This window comes from Diceros bicornis, chromosome 8, assembly GCF_020826845.1.
Source record: "Diceros bicornis minor isolate mBicDic1 chromosome 8, mDicBic1.mat.cur, whole genome shotgun sequence".
Taxonomy (NCBI): Eukaryota; Metazoa; Chordata; class Mammalia; order Perissodactyla; family Rhinocerotidae; genus Diceros; species Diceros bicornis.
The window spans coordinates 57,806,745-57,823,034 of record NC_080747.1 but is presented as its reverse complement, the minus strand read 5'-3'; the positions used below and the strand labels follow the sequence as shown (position 1 = coordinate 57,823,034).

Genomic DNA, 16,290 nt, shown 5'->3' with positions numbered 1-16,290 from the left:
CTTTGTGATGAGAAAGCAGACAGTAGTAGTCCCATTCCTTGTATGAGAAAAAGAAATAAATCAAAGATCATGCATGCTTGAAGCTGTACAGCCTTGCTCTTAGACGAGTTTCTGAAAACTGTTAGTGATGTATTTTAATTCTTTCCCAAAGGCATCGTATCAACACCTTCACCACCACCACCCAGTCTGGGCCACCAAGAAGTTTTTGCCTGATTGTTATAAGAAACTCCTTACTGATATCCACGCTTGCCCTGCTCAAACCCATTTTCCACATCCCAGCCAAAACGATCTTTCTAAATGTGAATCAGATACCCCAGTTTAAAACCTTTCAATGCTTTCTACTGCTCCTTGAAAAAAATTCAAATTCTCTACCTAACACAGTGCCTGGCACATAGAAGGTTTCCAGTAAAGACTTGCTAGATGAATTAAGGCATGCCTGCAGCTTAGGACTTGACTGAGACAGTTACTGACATTGCTCTGGCCTATGAGCTACCGCATGTAACCGGGCGATGACTGACTGAAAATTTAATAGAATATTAGAACTAAAAGTTCCTTAGACATGGTGATGGTTAATTCTATGTGTCAACTTGGCTGGGCCATTGGGTGCCTTATTCTGGGTGTTTCTGTAAGGGTGTTTTTGGATGAGATAAACATTTAAATTGGCAGAGTTTGAGTAAAGCAGATTGCCTCCATAATGTGGGTGGGCCTCATCCAACCAGTTCTTCAACTGAATAGAACAAAAAGACTGGCGTCTCCCAAGCAAGAGACAGAATTCTCCAGCAGACTGCAGGGACTTCATCTGCAACATCAGCTCTTCCTATTTCTACAGCAGACAACCTTTGAACTTGAACCTGAACATCAGCTCTTCTGGGTCTCTAGCCTGCAGGCCCACCTGCAGATCCTGGACTCATCAGCCTCTATAATCATGTGAGCCAATTCCCTACACTAAATCTCTCTATATATGTATATACACCTCCTATTGATTCTCTTTCCCTGGAAAATCTTGACTAACAGAGATGCCAATTAGTTAAACTTGCCTCATTTCATAGATGAGGACACTAAAGCTAATGGAAGTTAAGTCATTTATCCAATGCTAAGGTTTTAATGGCAGAGCTGGGCCAGAAAACAAATCTCTGTTTCCTTGTTCTGGTCCTTTTAAAAATTACAACATGGTTCCCCTATCCTATTTGTATTTAGCACATGACAGGGTAGGCCTTAAAATCATTGTCCTTTGTTTCTCTTCTCACCAAATCACACAAATTGAAATACATTACCAAAGCAAGAGATTATTAACACTGGAGTAGAAAGTTATGTTCTATGGATTTCCTGGAACCTTTCTAATCACACCCCTTGCGTTCCCTCCAGTTCCCTTCACATCTAGAGCCCCACTGTTTAATCCTATGCATGTCTTTGTGAGACAAGTAGACTAGAGATAGAGCTAAATTCTAGGAATTTGAGATAATTTACATTATCACACGAGTCAGTCTCAGAGTCAGAGCTAAGAAACATAGTTTTATTACTTCTGAGCCAACAGACTTCTTTCTTAAAATAGAAGAAAGTTTTTAACAATCACCTAGTTTTGCTTCCCTAACAAGATGAAAGAGCAATCATGATTTGTTCTAAGAATGCTAATGGCTGTTTATAGAATTGATGTTTACAGGACAGGATGAGAAACAAATCCATTAACCAGTAATGGTTAGGAACACTATCAGTTTGAGTACAAAGGAAAAAAAACGCATAATGTATAAACTTAAATCTTAGGACCTAAACAATATACCAAACTAGCTGCTCTAAAATACTTAAATACTCCCAGAGCAGCTCTATAAGAATAACCAAAATAAAATCACTAAAAACAATGGCACTTCATTATGAAAGCGATATGTTTACAGCAGCAAGAAGAAAGAGGAACAAGAGAAGAAAAACTTTTAAACAAGTTGACCAACAGTAATGACTACAATAAAATAGCAACATTACATCCAATAAGACTATCATTCCTCTTGGTGCGGAGTTTAAATAGCAATTAAGTTATAAAAAGTAAAAGGAAATGACAGTAGAGACAAAAGAAACCATGGTGAATTAGAAGGAGATAATGGGTTTATATCCTTCTGGTACCACAGTGTTCCAGTTTTTAGTTATAGTTTTTGAGTAATATAAAACCAAGGATACAGACAAACTGAAGCACTCATATTTGAAACATGCTACAGAAATTAATGTTCAGCCACTGACAAATAAATATAAACTCCCGAAACTAACTGAAAAAAAACAGTAATACAACAGAAGAAAATAATCAGTTCAAGGCCTTTAAGTAAATTGTTCAAAGATTATAAGGAAGAAATTATTAAATGACCAAATGACAATTATACAGGCTAAAATCCAACTTTAATTATGAAGTTTCTGCATGGCTTAGAACACATTGTTAAAACTTCTTTCAGAGTCCTCACTCAAGAAAAAAAGGGAATCTAAGTCTCCATTATTTGGATACAATGTGTAAAAAATAGTGCAAAGGAGAGTGCAGAAATGGGAAACAAAACTACAAGTGTCTTTTGGAAAGTTGTGAGCTATTTCCTTTATTCTGCTACTAATTTTAAAAGGTGACAGCATATCATTCATGTTCCCTTATGATTCTCCAGTTTACAGAGCAAATATTAAAACCTATATTCCATGTCAGAGATAAATCTGTGGATTATGTGGAGTTACTGTTTGAGTCCACTGACCCTACAAAACAAGGATTTATCTATTTCTCAAAAAATGCTAAAATATGTTGGGGAAAATCTGGGCAAAACAGAGTAAAACAGTTTCTTTACTGAAGGACGTCTCAGACCCCTTAGTAAGCTAAAGCGTAAAGTGAATTACCAAGAGGAGGATATAATATACAGTACTTCCCAGACTTAGTGGGATCACAGAAGCTTTTTTTTCATAGAGCATCTAATGGGATTGGTAATTGATAAAACACACTTTGAGAAATAGTGATCCACACAAATACTCCGTATTTGAGAAAATATTAGCACTGCTGTTATAATATATAAGCAAATGATACAGCATTGTGAATAAAATAACAAGGTTTGCCACATAAGCATCACACGTTACTCAGTGACGGATTTAAAGCGCAGTTTCTCAAATGTTTCTTGTGTTGCTTTACAACTGTTTTCAAATAAATCACTTGGAACTATGTTTACGTTACCAATTATGATGAAACAGAAGGGAAAGTAAGAAGGGAACTTGCTTAGTGAAAGGAAATAATTTCTGTCCCACAAATCTAAAGTAAACCAGGATGCAAACATTTTCTGTAGATTAAGGCTCTGATCACACTGCATCCAATAAATCTTTCTGCAAAGGTTGTGCATGTTTGTTCCTGTTTATAATACATGCTTGTTTAATCTTTCCATAAAGGCTTTCTTGTCTCACACAATGTTTTCTTAAATATAAAAACTTTGACTCTTTCTATAAACTGACATTCACAGAATTCTTTCCGATGTTCTTCTGAGAATTATGATGGAAGAGGGATGTGTAGCAATGATCTACAGAAAACACACATTATTTAAAATCTGGAACTTCAAATTCTCGGAAGACCCTTGCTGATTCTCTCAACCCATTTTTCAAAAAGCTAGTTTTAAATCCTCATTCCCTCCTCTATCTTGTGATCATTTTTGATGGTATGCAGTTTCAATGACTATACACGAGTCTTTAAGACCATGAGGTATTATGTAGGTAATGACATTTCTAACATTAAAATTCTAAAAATATATAACAATAGAAGAATATGGAAATTCCAATGAGGAGTGCTAGCAAGTCATATGAATTTCTGCAATGAGATCTGCCAGTAAAGGCAAGTCTCTCATGGAGGTATCAAGTTCATTAGAAAGAGGCCAGAATACCCAATTTGATTTTGAATCTATTTCTGTGCTAATGTGGCCACTTGGATAATTCACTTAACTCAATTTTCTCCTTCTTAAAATGATCGATTAATATCTAAAAGAAAATATTGATATCATAATTGTCATGCCCATTAGTAGTGTCTAGTGATTCTGCAAGAGATGTAGGCTCTGGAGTCAGAAAGCAGGAACTCAAATCCCAGCCCTGCCAATAACTGGTGATGTAACCTTCAGCAACTTACTTACCACTCCATGTCTCCTCTCTCACCTAAAAACAGGATACGGTCCCTACCTCATAGGACGGCTACAAGAATTAAATGAGGTAGTACAGGTAAGTGCTTACGATAATACTTGATATGTGGTCAGCACTCAATAAATGTTAGTTATTATTCAGCTGAGTCTCGAAATGTACCTTTAGTTAAGAATACTGGAATCAGGGTTAGGAGCAGTGGATAGAAGTATTCAGTCTCTTTCATTAATGACCCATGTGACCTTGAACAAGTCATTTCATTTCTCTGGTGTGTGAGTCAGGATCATGGCAGGAAATAGAAGGCATTCTCAAACGGGATTCTGAGGAAAACTTAATAAATGGGCTATTTGAAGAGGTGTGAAGAACAGAGAATGGTGAGGCACTCAGGGACTAGCAAGATCAGGAAGACATTTCCACTTCCCAGCTTGAAAAGGCCAAGGAAGGAACAGAGTCACCAGAGCCTGGTGAGGGCTAAAGCCAGGGTGCAGGAGCCACCTGACAGGGGCTATACTCAGGCAACAAGCCACTGCCAGACTGTGGTGGTAAAACAGAGACAGTGAGGAGTGGGGAGTCAGACACACCATGACCTCTCTCTCCCTTCCCACCTGTGGGTGCTCTGCACTAACCAGACCGAACAGGAAGCCAGAGGGCAAAGGAGCCTGGGTGTTGCAGTCCACAGGGTCCACCTTCTGCGGCACAAAGCAGGACAACAAGGCAGAGAATAATGAGGGACGGAGCAAGCAGATAATACAACATATGGGCTGAACTACCTAATCTCCAAGGGCCCTTCTACCCCCAGATCTTAAAATTCCCGTATTCTCGTCTATCTAATTACTATTCTGCGCTCTGTCTAGACTATCAATGTTTTACAATTAAACAATCCTAATTTATGATTAGATATGTATATACATACTTGCTGAAATTAAACAGAAGCCTCTCAAAAACTAGAACAGGTCCTGTGCTGCTCAAAATAGTGAGTGGTTGACCGGCAAAGAGGCAAAAGATGGCTCCAGAGACAGCTGTGCCCAGGAAACTCTCCAACACGCCCTAATAGAAAGAAAACACAGGTGTTAAAAGAAACACATCTTTTTTCTTCCTATGTGTGACATCACTAAGGAAATTAAGCCACATTAATATGCTGTTATGAGGGCCGTAGCAAACATATCAGATATGAAGAATAAAGAGCCTTACCAATATGAATATCACCATTTCTTTCACTATGCATATGATTTAATCATTCCACCATACTCCAAGGGCTGAATTGCTCCAAAGAACTAGGGTGACTATAATGACTGATGGTTGACTACAGAAGGAAAAAGGTGACTCAGATCCATTCCAAAAATATCAATGCAAGCTTCTCCACATAAAATCACATTACATAATCCCACAAAGTGGGTAGAATTGATTTGGTACTTTAGATAGCGTTTTCTCTGTGGTTACCTTCAGCGTTTGTTTTAGCCCCATTTTACCTGGCACATAGCAGGTACTTATAAGTAGCTACATTTTATGCACAAAAGCTATTTTTTTCTAGAGGAAAGTTTTTCAAGTGGAGAAGGGAGCAAAAGGGACACAAAAGGTGATTTGCCCTCTATCTTGCAATCTCTAAGACATCACTTCCAAAAATATTCTTATTTCATATTCGTTGTCCAATAAACTTATACAAGAGCTTCGATTTACTTTGTCTTAGAGGAAATAAACGTGCAGGGACATGAATAGCTAAACCTTTGTGGCCACATCTCCTTATAGTTATAGCTCTGGAAATCAACCCATTATTTTCCTTTTGCATAATCAGAACAAAGAAACAGGAGCTATCAACATCTGACATGAAATTATCCTTAATTTCTTAATTACATCATTTGGGATCAATGCCTCAGATGCTGGCAAACTAGCCTGTTTCCTATATTTTTCATCATTTCAAACTTCAGTTAGAAAAGCACATGTTTACTTGTGGGAAGGTCCTTTTGTAAACTTAAAATAGTATTTTATCAAGAGAAGATTTTAAATATAAAATGATGGCAGAGACTCTTTATTCATACATAAGGCTGTAAATCTGAACCACAACATCTGTAAGATAAAACATTTTTCAAATGAGTAGATAAAGACATTCTATAGCTTTAAAAGACACACAATTATATTTAGTGGTAAATTAATTTACATAGTACAGGCAAATTACGCATTCTCTCTACATTTAGGTGTATACTAAAACGAAATGGTACTAGGAAGATTTCCCTCTTCAACTGAACAATAAATTATCTGTTCATAGAAGTATGATTTATGTTTACATAGAACAAGTTACCTCTTAATCTAAACAACCCTCTGACCAGAGTAGAGTGAATTTCTGTGGAATGACATGCCCCTCAGTCATTCCCTGCCCCCCCACCAACAGTTAACATATTCCTCTGTCAGCCTCACTAAGTCACCTCTTTCCACTGCCCCAAAAGTTCTCCAGAAACTTTTCATTCACTTATCATATAATATACATGAAATGATTATAGAGGAATTGATTTTTTAAAAATCAACTTACAGAACTAAATACACTAAGTGCCATCTCCACTCAAAAGCCATCTAAGAGACCCTTATTATAGTGATTACTCAAAATATTTTTTAACACTACTTTGGAGCCAGCAATATTCTCCTTAGAATGACATTGGCAATAGCACATCCTCCTCTTTTAAGGGTAGAGTTCAACAGAAAATCCTTTAGAGCAGCACTATGTAATGATGGGGTTGGGGTGAGGATGGGCAAAAAAACAAGGGTTGACAAGTAATAAGACTGGCTTCTTACACGGTGAGTAGACACATACTGAAACAATTCAGAACAACTACTTCTGTCCAAGAAGTCTAGGTTTGAAGTCTGGCAGGAGGGGATCCTATTTCCATGGATGTGAGTTCTACTCCATGGCTGAAGGGTGCCATCTCTTTCTTCTATAGCCATTCCATACATAATCAGAGTATCTACCTTATTCTTCTTCAAAGGGACAGAAAGCAGAATAATAAGCAAGGCTAGCAAAACCAGGCTACACTGATGCAGAGAAGAGATTCCCTTGTGTCCAAGAAATAGTATTAGTCTTGGATCTCTTACACATGAAGATAATGAGATTTGGGAGGGTTCAACAATATGACCAAATCCACATTCAACGTGCACAAGAAGTCTTTGGAGTACGGGTACATGCCCAACCACTACCTCACCCTTAGCAAGGATTAAAGGTGTGCTTTGAGCTGGGATTTTCTTGGACATGCAGTTTTTCACCCCCTGTGCATTGACATTGGGCTTTTCATGTCTTTATAACTTATTTTTCTTTTTCACGACTTACTTTAGTGTGCGTAACATGAAAGGGTAGGACTGGAATGCTCCACGTGGCAGGACAAGCCACACTCTGTGTACATGTGATATGCAAAGTTACACTGTATCATTCTTTATCAAGCATGGAGGAGTGCCTATTTTTCATTACTCTTGCAGGATCAAAATACAGCACAGCCTAGGTGTAAGAGAGAACATGAAGGAAGAAGAGAGGAATGTGAGATTAAGAATTCTTTACTTGATTTGACATCGCTATTAATTTCTGTGAGGGCAAGAACAGGGTCTCCTGGTGTCATCATGTTTCTCTTCCTCCCATCACGCTGTAGACTATCCCTCCATCTGCTCTACGGCACTCAGAAAACACTACAGGAATCGAAGAAGAAATGCCCAAATCACCCCCTACCTTCCCCTTATCAAAGGTCAACAGCCATTGTTGCTCATTCAGTAAAGATAACAACAAATTTCTTCCAGAAAATCAGTTTTGATTTATGGAAGCCATGTGACTGTTAAAAGGCAGATTATTTTTATTTCAGTACTTGATCCTTTGGTAAGTGCTAGTTTCCATTCTGTTGCTGACAATTTTGAAACAGAGACAGGTGATTTATTACACACACTGCACTGGAAACTTGCTTAAACTTAGAGATGCTTCCAGGGTTTCTGAGAAAAGAACTATTTTCACCACATTTTGACATGTTACTCTTGACAGTACAGAAATTTAAAAAATAATCTAATGTAATAAATAACTTTAGTTTAACTGCAACTAGAATTTAAAGCAATTTATAAGGTGAACTATCAGAAACCCCTTTCCTGATTTATTATATTCAGTGTTCACTAATATAAAAAAGGAAAATGATGTGTGGATGTGTGTATTTTTAACAGCTATAATTCATAAAGACTCTTCTACACTTGATTTCTCACAGAGGAACAAACTCCCTAGCAATTCATGAGAATGCAGATGGCTGAGCTCTGAAGTGGTACAGTATCAGGTGCCACCAAGTGCTCCAGCTCCATTTTGGCTCAGCTTTTCTTTCACTCCATTTCTGATCAAGTGGCACCCACAGTAGAAAGAGCAAACAACTGGCAGTCAGGAAATCTAGAGTCTAGACATCGTTCTGCCACCAAAGAGTCAATGATCTTGGGAATGTCACTTAACATATGTCAATTTTAGTTTCTTCATGTAGGAGAAAAACATTGAAATGACATAGTACAACAGTGGACTCTGGAGTCAGACAATCTCAAGCTGACATCTAGACTCATTTACTCATTGACGTTTACTCAAACAAGGACTCGAAGCAAGTTACTTAATCTCTCCATGCCTTATACAGTTAGTATACATATTAGATTGATAGCATAGGTAAAGTGTTTAGCATAGTCTCTGATAGATTACATGTTTTTGATGAATAGTAACATATACATAATGTATTTATTTAGATGAGGAAATTGAACTAGATGATTTGCAAGGTGGCTCAGCACAGAGAGCATGTCTTGGAGTCAGGGATATCTGAGTTCACATCTCAGCTCCACCAGTCCCCAACCTCTCTAAATCCTAATTCTCTTTTCTGTAAAATCAATGGCTATTTCACAGGTAACTATTTGGACTAAATTAGACAGAAATATATAAAGAGCTAAGAATAAAGTAGAGATACAATAAAATGTTGGTTCCCTTTTCTTCGCTGCTTCTCATCTCCTCCTTCGCAGCCTACCTCTATTATTTCTCTTTTCTTCAAAAGAGGAAGGAGATGAAAGAGAAACTCAAAAGAACTGACATGAAAAAAAAAGATGAAGATTAGTCTTCAGAGGAGAAGGGAAAAAAAAGCCTCTTTAGATGCTCAGTATTTCCCAGAGCAAATTCTAAATCAACAGAAGCCTTGGGGGCAACACTACAGCCATTAAGAGTTGTTTCTTTTCATTCCTTGTGTTACTAAACACATGGAATCAACTATAATAACACAAAATAGTTTGTTTTAGTTTACAGCAGTGAAGTCAAAAATCCACATCCGAAACAATTTGTGAACATTTTTCTGCTGACATCAGGGTATGAAGTTAAGCCAAAGATGGTCCTCGTTTTACAAATGATCCAAGAAAATCAGCACGTCCCATAATAGAAAAATCAAGCATAAAAGAAATCAGACCCTCAGGAGCAAGACTCTAAAAAAAAAACAAAATCCAACCATGATTGGTAACACCAGCACATTATGTCTTTAAGCTACTTGTGACAAGGGCCGCCAGGGCCATCATGTTTGTCATGGCTAATGCGAAGCAAGCACGTCCAAAAGATGAAATATGAAAAATTAAAAATTTAGGCTTCAACTTTGATTTTATTGCCATTTGGTATCTTCACATAACACTAAAAATTGACCTTTGTTGTTTTATGTCCTTTTTATTAAGGAATTTATTATTTGGATTAATAATTACAACCCTGTTTAGGAAGGTTGAGTGGCAATAATAGGAGAAAAGTGGCATAACTGCCCAAGAAAACAAATGATTTCCTATTGGAAAATAAAATATTTTGGTGGCGTAAATGATAAAGCATTCACCAACATTATTGTTATATTTCAAGCTTTTTTTAAAAAAAATTAAAATGTTTCTAACCATAAAAAGAGAAATTTCAGCCCGTGTTGGTGTTTTATACAAACTGTATAGAATGTTGAACAATAAATTAAATTTCTTTAGATGAGTCTTTGAACCTGAAGTTTAGTCAAGAAATATGATGCAGCCTAATGCCACCGAAACACGCCCATTGGAAAGAGGCAGTCAAGATCTGAATTACCTGCAGGAGTTTGATATGAGGTCCCCAGCATAAACCAAAGCCACATGATCAAAAATAAGTGGAGAAATGATGCAAGTATCTAACTCAAATTTGGGTCACATGAGAATATCTGGGAAGCTTTTTTTTTAAGGAAAAAAATACTATTTCTTTATATCCACCTTGAACAATTAAATCAGGATCTGTGAAGATAAGGCCTGGGGAATCAGTGTTTTTCAGAGTTTCAAGGTGATTCTTACATGGCCCAAATTTGAGGTACACCCACTCAAGCAACCTCTCCTCCTCTTTCAAAATAAGAATCACCTTCTAGCATTGTTGAGGGGATCGGTTACACAGACTTTTCGTTTACATTGGGGAGGAAAACTGGATCTACAACCCTTATTTTTTATTTCACTTGCGTAGCTACAGCCTATAAACCAGTGATTTCTGTCCTGACAGATCATAGGTGCCAAATCCTCATTGCCATCTTCTCTGCCTAAAAGTGCTTTGTCATCATAAACAGGATTTTTGTTCACATTGCCCAGCAGGAACTGAAAAAAGAGGAAAGACTTCAAAGACAAATTATCTCCCTGCTTGAAGAAAAGTGTGAGCCAACACCTTTACCAAAGAGTTTCAACTCCAAGTAGAATAGAATGGATGGACAAGACCAGGGAGGCTTTACAATATTTTGTTTGTTTGAAGAGCTGTGCATACATATCTGGATCATCTGAAGCGCCCAAACATCAAATGCCAGTATAACCTTACAAAAAAATCAATTCCAGATGGATAAAAAATGTAAATGAAAACATAAAAGAACTAAGGTATGTGGGTAAATATTTTTCTAATCTTAGGATACAGAAATCTTTCTAAATATATTGTGAAAACAAGCAAACTATAAAAGATTGAAGATTTTGACTATGTAATAATTAAAATCTGTACAGCAAAAGACATCATAAATAAAGTTAACGATTTATGGTAGATCTAGGAAAAATATATTTGTGATATTTCTGACAAGCAAAGGGAAAATATTCTTATTAAAGAGTTCTCATAAGTTAAGAAAAAAATGAATGCCCCAAAGGAAACTATACCAAGGACACAAATATAAAGTATAGGTAGGCAATAAACATATGAAAGGATATTTACCCTCACTAAAAAAATCAAAGAAATTTCAATTGCATAAGAATGAGCCATCATTTTTCAATCCACAGAATGACAAAAATGAGAACGTGGAACAAAATCCTGTTTTTGCAAGGATGTGGGCAAGTGGGCACTCTTGTCCATTACTGGTAGAACCATAATTGGTATAACCTACGTGGAGCATAATTTGAAATAAATATAAAAAAATAAAATAAGCATATCCTGCAATCATTCTGCTAGGAATTTAAGGAGGTAATTACAAAGAAGGAAAATGTAGTTAAGCACCACTGTTTATAAGCGGGAAAATTGGGAAAACCTGAAAGTCCATTAATAGGGGATTTAGTAAGTAAATTATAGCATATGCATCATGTGTATAGTATAAATAGATGCAGTCATTAATAATGATGTTCAAGATCCATATTGAAGCGGAAAAACTTCCACGAAATACTAGTCATGTTATGAAACAGCATGTATGTATGATACCATTTATATAAAATCCTATACATTGATATATCTGTGTACACACGCATTGCAAGATGTATGAAAACACGTTCATGAAAATGTTAACAATGGTTATTTCTGAGTGATGGGTTTAAGGGCAAAATTACCTTCTATGTAATTTTTCTGTATTGTCTGAATTTTCTACAATGCATAGTTATATGTTATTAAAATAAAGCTATTTCTAAATAATTTTAGAATTTAGCATCATTTCTGAGCCCCAACCTACCCAAATCACTATTATTTTCTGATTACCAAAAAAATAATGTTGATAAAGGTCTTTGAAGTGAAATAACCACCAAATAAGGTTCTGGTAAGTGCAGGTTCGTCACAAATTACTTAACTTCAGTCGAACAGGTTTAATTCAGAATTGGTACATGAAGCAAAAAAAATTATTCAAAGTTCCTTCCTGGGAGAAGAAATGGCCATTATACCTTGGAGGCGAGTAAGCAATGCAAAGCCCCTTACTTGTCACTAAATAGACATTTATTTTTGCCTACCCAAACAACCCAACTGTATGATTCCAACAGACTATTCCTATCTAACTTTTTAAGACTGGAATATGTTTCTGGTGCAGCTTAACATGTCTTCTTATATTTCCACTTCAAGAAAGAAATGCATTTTGGTAACAAAGTGCAACCTTCAGGTAATTTAAAATTACTAAACAGTCCTCACTATAGTAAAGCAGTTATAAATTTGCCTTAATCTTGCTTTTATAAATTGCACATGATAAGCTTTGTAAAGAAGTGTCTATCTTATCAAGGAATAGCATATGTGAATAAGAAATTATACATTTCCAACTTAAGCAGATTGATTAAATATTCTCAGCACAGCAGTATGTTAAAATAAAGCCCCAAATTTGGAGATGCCAGCTATATATGTTCCTTATATGAGACAAGTTCCCTTAAAATGTGCTCTGTTAGGCTCCACAAATATCACAAAATTCACAGAATTCTAACAACCTTACTGTATTCTTTTGCTAAAAAGTTTGTGAAAATAGGACTATATTTACTCCTGGAAAAAAATTAAAATAACTTTCTTCACTCAGTCTTCACTCTAGACTGTGCTCAGTCATTCACAATCAACAATGTCGATTTAAGTTGAAATGCTTTTTTGTGTTCCATAAAGCTAAGAAGAAAAACTTGTAAATAACACAAAGACTTGCCACAAAGTATCAAAAATTGCTCGTATATCAGCATCTTGTCCACAGAATAAGCTATCCAAAAATATTTAAGTCAACATTTAACAATTTAATTAGAAGTATCTAAATGAATAGAACAGTATCCCTGCTTAGCAACCAAGAATAGAAATACAATGCAATGAGTCATGCATTGACATGCATGTGAGGCATGCATGGTCACAGACAGTTTAGTCGTGGAAGGGCTATGTTGTTAGACTGAGAAGGCTGAAAAGCTCTTGTTTGCTTGACAGTATGGCAAGGAGACCAGAACGTTATTACAGTGGGACTTACTGAAAAGGATAGTAAGAGTATTGCACAATTCCTGGACCTCCGAAAGCTTATGCTCTAGTCCTTTGTTGTTGGCTCTAAGAACAGGAAACAGTCACAAGCCAGGGCTGGATCCTAGAGGAATGTAAGGTCAACTCTTGGCAAAGCAGTTCAGTCACTCCCAGAACCCAAGCTCAACTTTAACTGACCACACTTAACAAGGAATCCATGAATACCCACTCTGTAAGCCTCAGAGTCCTCTCAGAGAAGCCTGATGGTCAAAATGTACATGCCAATGTCAATTTGGGGAATTCATACACTTATCTATGTTGCCCTTATAATTTGATTATACTTGGAGCCATCATAGCTTCAATTGTTTTATTCTGAATATAGTTTGATGGGAAATGAGCCATATGACTCCCAAGATCTGCTTCTAATGAGATATATATATATATACACACACACATATGTATAATGTATAATGATAGCTATATCATTACATATATCACTACATATATATGTGTGATTATTAAATATATATACCTTATTATATATGTGTGTGAATATTAAATATACACATACATACACATACATGTGTATGTATATGCATATTTCAGCTCTGAAATAAATGCTTTAATGTAAATTCCTGTCTTTGAGCAGACAAGGCCTCCTGAACAGAAGCTGGCAGAAGAGTTTGCTTAAATAACAGCAGTGCAGTGACTCATCTGTGTTTTCACAACATGTTTCTACCCAGCACCCATGTCTATTTGTAGCCTGACGATAAAGGCCCTAAGTGAACCATCTCTGAGCTGTCTGTCTTTAAAAGCAAGGACTCTGTTCTCAGTTGACTCATTTGAGCTGCCTGTGCTTTTGAGAATAACCTACTGCCACATTTATGAAGGCTTGTGATATAATTTAAGATTATTTCAGGCTGTGCCAATGCTTTTCTGCTCAGTCTTGATCTAGTGTTTAGAAGGTCAAATGAAACCAGAGGACTTCATTCCCTAAATAAGCCCACTACACACCACTACTGGAATTTCTTGGGTGCGTAGAAAAAGATCAGTTTATCAATACTCTAGACTGTAAATACCATCAGAATAGGGATTCTTATCTATTTTGTCACTTATCTGTATCCTCAGCACTTAAAATAATGTCTGGCACACAGTAGACACTCAATAAATATTTGCAAAGGAATGAATCCACCTCTGCCATAGGCCTGTGAAATGACCTGGGCCTTAGCATCAAATCTTCAAACTATTTTGCTGTCCTGATGCCATGTGAGGAAGACTTCTACTGCTGGAGCATCAAAATTTCTGTATGTTAAAGTACATACTCTTTCAGTCTTGAGATACTCTTCAACACATCAAATGACCTTACTCTCTGGTCCTTAAAATAGATGAAACCAATAGATACACCAATCTAAGTCATCTACCATTGCGAGAAAACCTAATACAATGATTTTAGGTAAAATTTATCATATTAAAATACTAGGCTATGGGGCCGGCCCCATGGCTTAGCGGTTAAGTGTGCACGCTCCGCTACTGGCGGCTCAGGTTCAGATCCAGGGCACGCACCGACGCACTGCTTCTCCGGCCATGCTGAGGCCACGTCCCACACACAGCAATCAGAAGGATGTGCAACTATGACATACCACTATCTACTGGGGCTTTGGGGAAAAAAAAAAAAAGGAAGAGGATTGGCAATAGACGTTAGCTCAGAGCCAGTCTTCCTCAGCAAAAAGAGGAGGATTAGCATGGATGTTAGCTCAGGGCTGATCTTCCTCACACACACACACAAAAAATACTAGGCTGTGTATCGTCACTTTATAACTATTGAGATGGGTGTGTGTGTGTACGCACTAGTCAATTTCTATTTATACAGATTAACTCAGTGCTTAGATCTATGCATCCATTTACTAATAGCACTACTCCACCCAAAAGAGATTGATAAGACTATCAGATCAACAAATGTATACTAACAATCATTAATTTTCTCTCTCTCTTTTCCAGTGCTTCTGCAACCCACTGTGACTTCTAGAAGAACCAAACTGTAGTACAGTCATGCGTCGCTTAATGACGAGGATATGTTCTGAGAAATGCATCATTAGGCGATTTAGTCATTGTGCAAACATTAGAGTGTACTTACACAAACCTAGAAGGTGTAGTCTACTACACACCTAGGCTATATGGTATAGCCTACTGTTCTTAGGCTACAAATCTGTAAAGCATATTACTCTACTAAATACTGTAGACAATTGCAACATAATGGTATTTGTGTACCTAACATATCTAAACATAGAACAGGTACAGTAAAAATACAGTATAAAAGATAAAAAATGGCACACCTGTATAGGGACTTACCGTGAATGGAGCTTGCAGGACTGGAAATTGCTCTGGGAGAGTCAGTGAGTGAGTGGCGAGTGAATGTGAAGACCTAGGACATTACTGTACACCACTGTAGACTTTATAAACACTGTACACTTAGGCTTCACTAAATTTATAAAAACATATTTTTCTTTCCTCAATAATAAATTAAACTTAGCTTACTCTAACTTTTTTACTTTATAACTTTAAAATTTTTTTTTACTTTTTCACTCTTTTGTAATAACACAGCTTAAAACATAAACACATTCTACAGCTGTACAAAAATGTTTTCCTTCTTTGTGTGCTTATTCTATTTTTTTTTATATTTTTAAAATTTTTAATTTTTTTTTTTTTTTTTTTGTTAAAAACTAAGACACAAGCACACACATTAGCCTAGGCCTACACAAGGTCAGGATCATCAATATCACTGTCTTCCACCTCCACATCTTGTCCCACTGGAAGGTCTTCAGGGGCAATAACACTCATGGAGCTGTCATTTCCTACAATAACAATGCCTTCTTCTGGAATATCTCCTGAAGGACCCAAAGGTTTGCTTACACCAGCATCAGCACAAACACATGAGCAATGCATTGTGCTACGACATTACGACAGCTACAATGTCACTAGGCAATAGGAATTTTTCAGCTCCACTATAATCTTATGGGAACCACTGTCAT

The 16,290-nt window shown here is 36.7% G+C and overlaps 1 protein-coding gene across 1 annotated transcript in view; it reads right to left on the bottom strand.

Moving 5' to 3' along the window:
- SLC4A4 (solute carrier family 4 member 4) overlaps positions 1-16,290 on the bottom strand; it is a 271,080-nt gene that overhangs the window by 70,990 nt on the left and 183,800 nt on the right. The window contains exon 12 of the mRNA XM_058547242.1: positions 5,036-5,169. Within this exon, the coding sequence (XP_058403225.1) occupies positions 5,036-5,169 (134 nt within the window). The remainder of the gene's footprint in view (positions 1-5,035; positions 5,170-16,290) is intronic.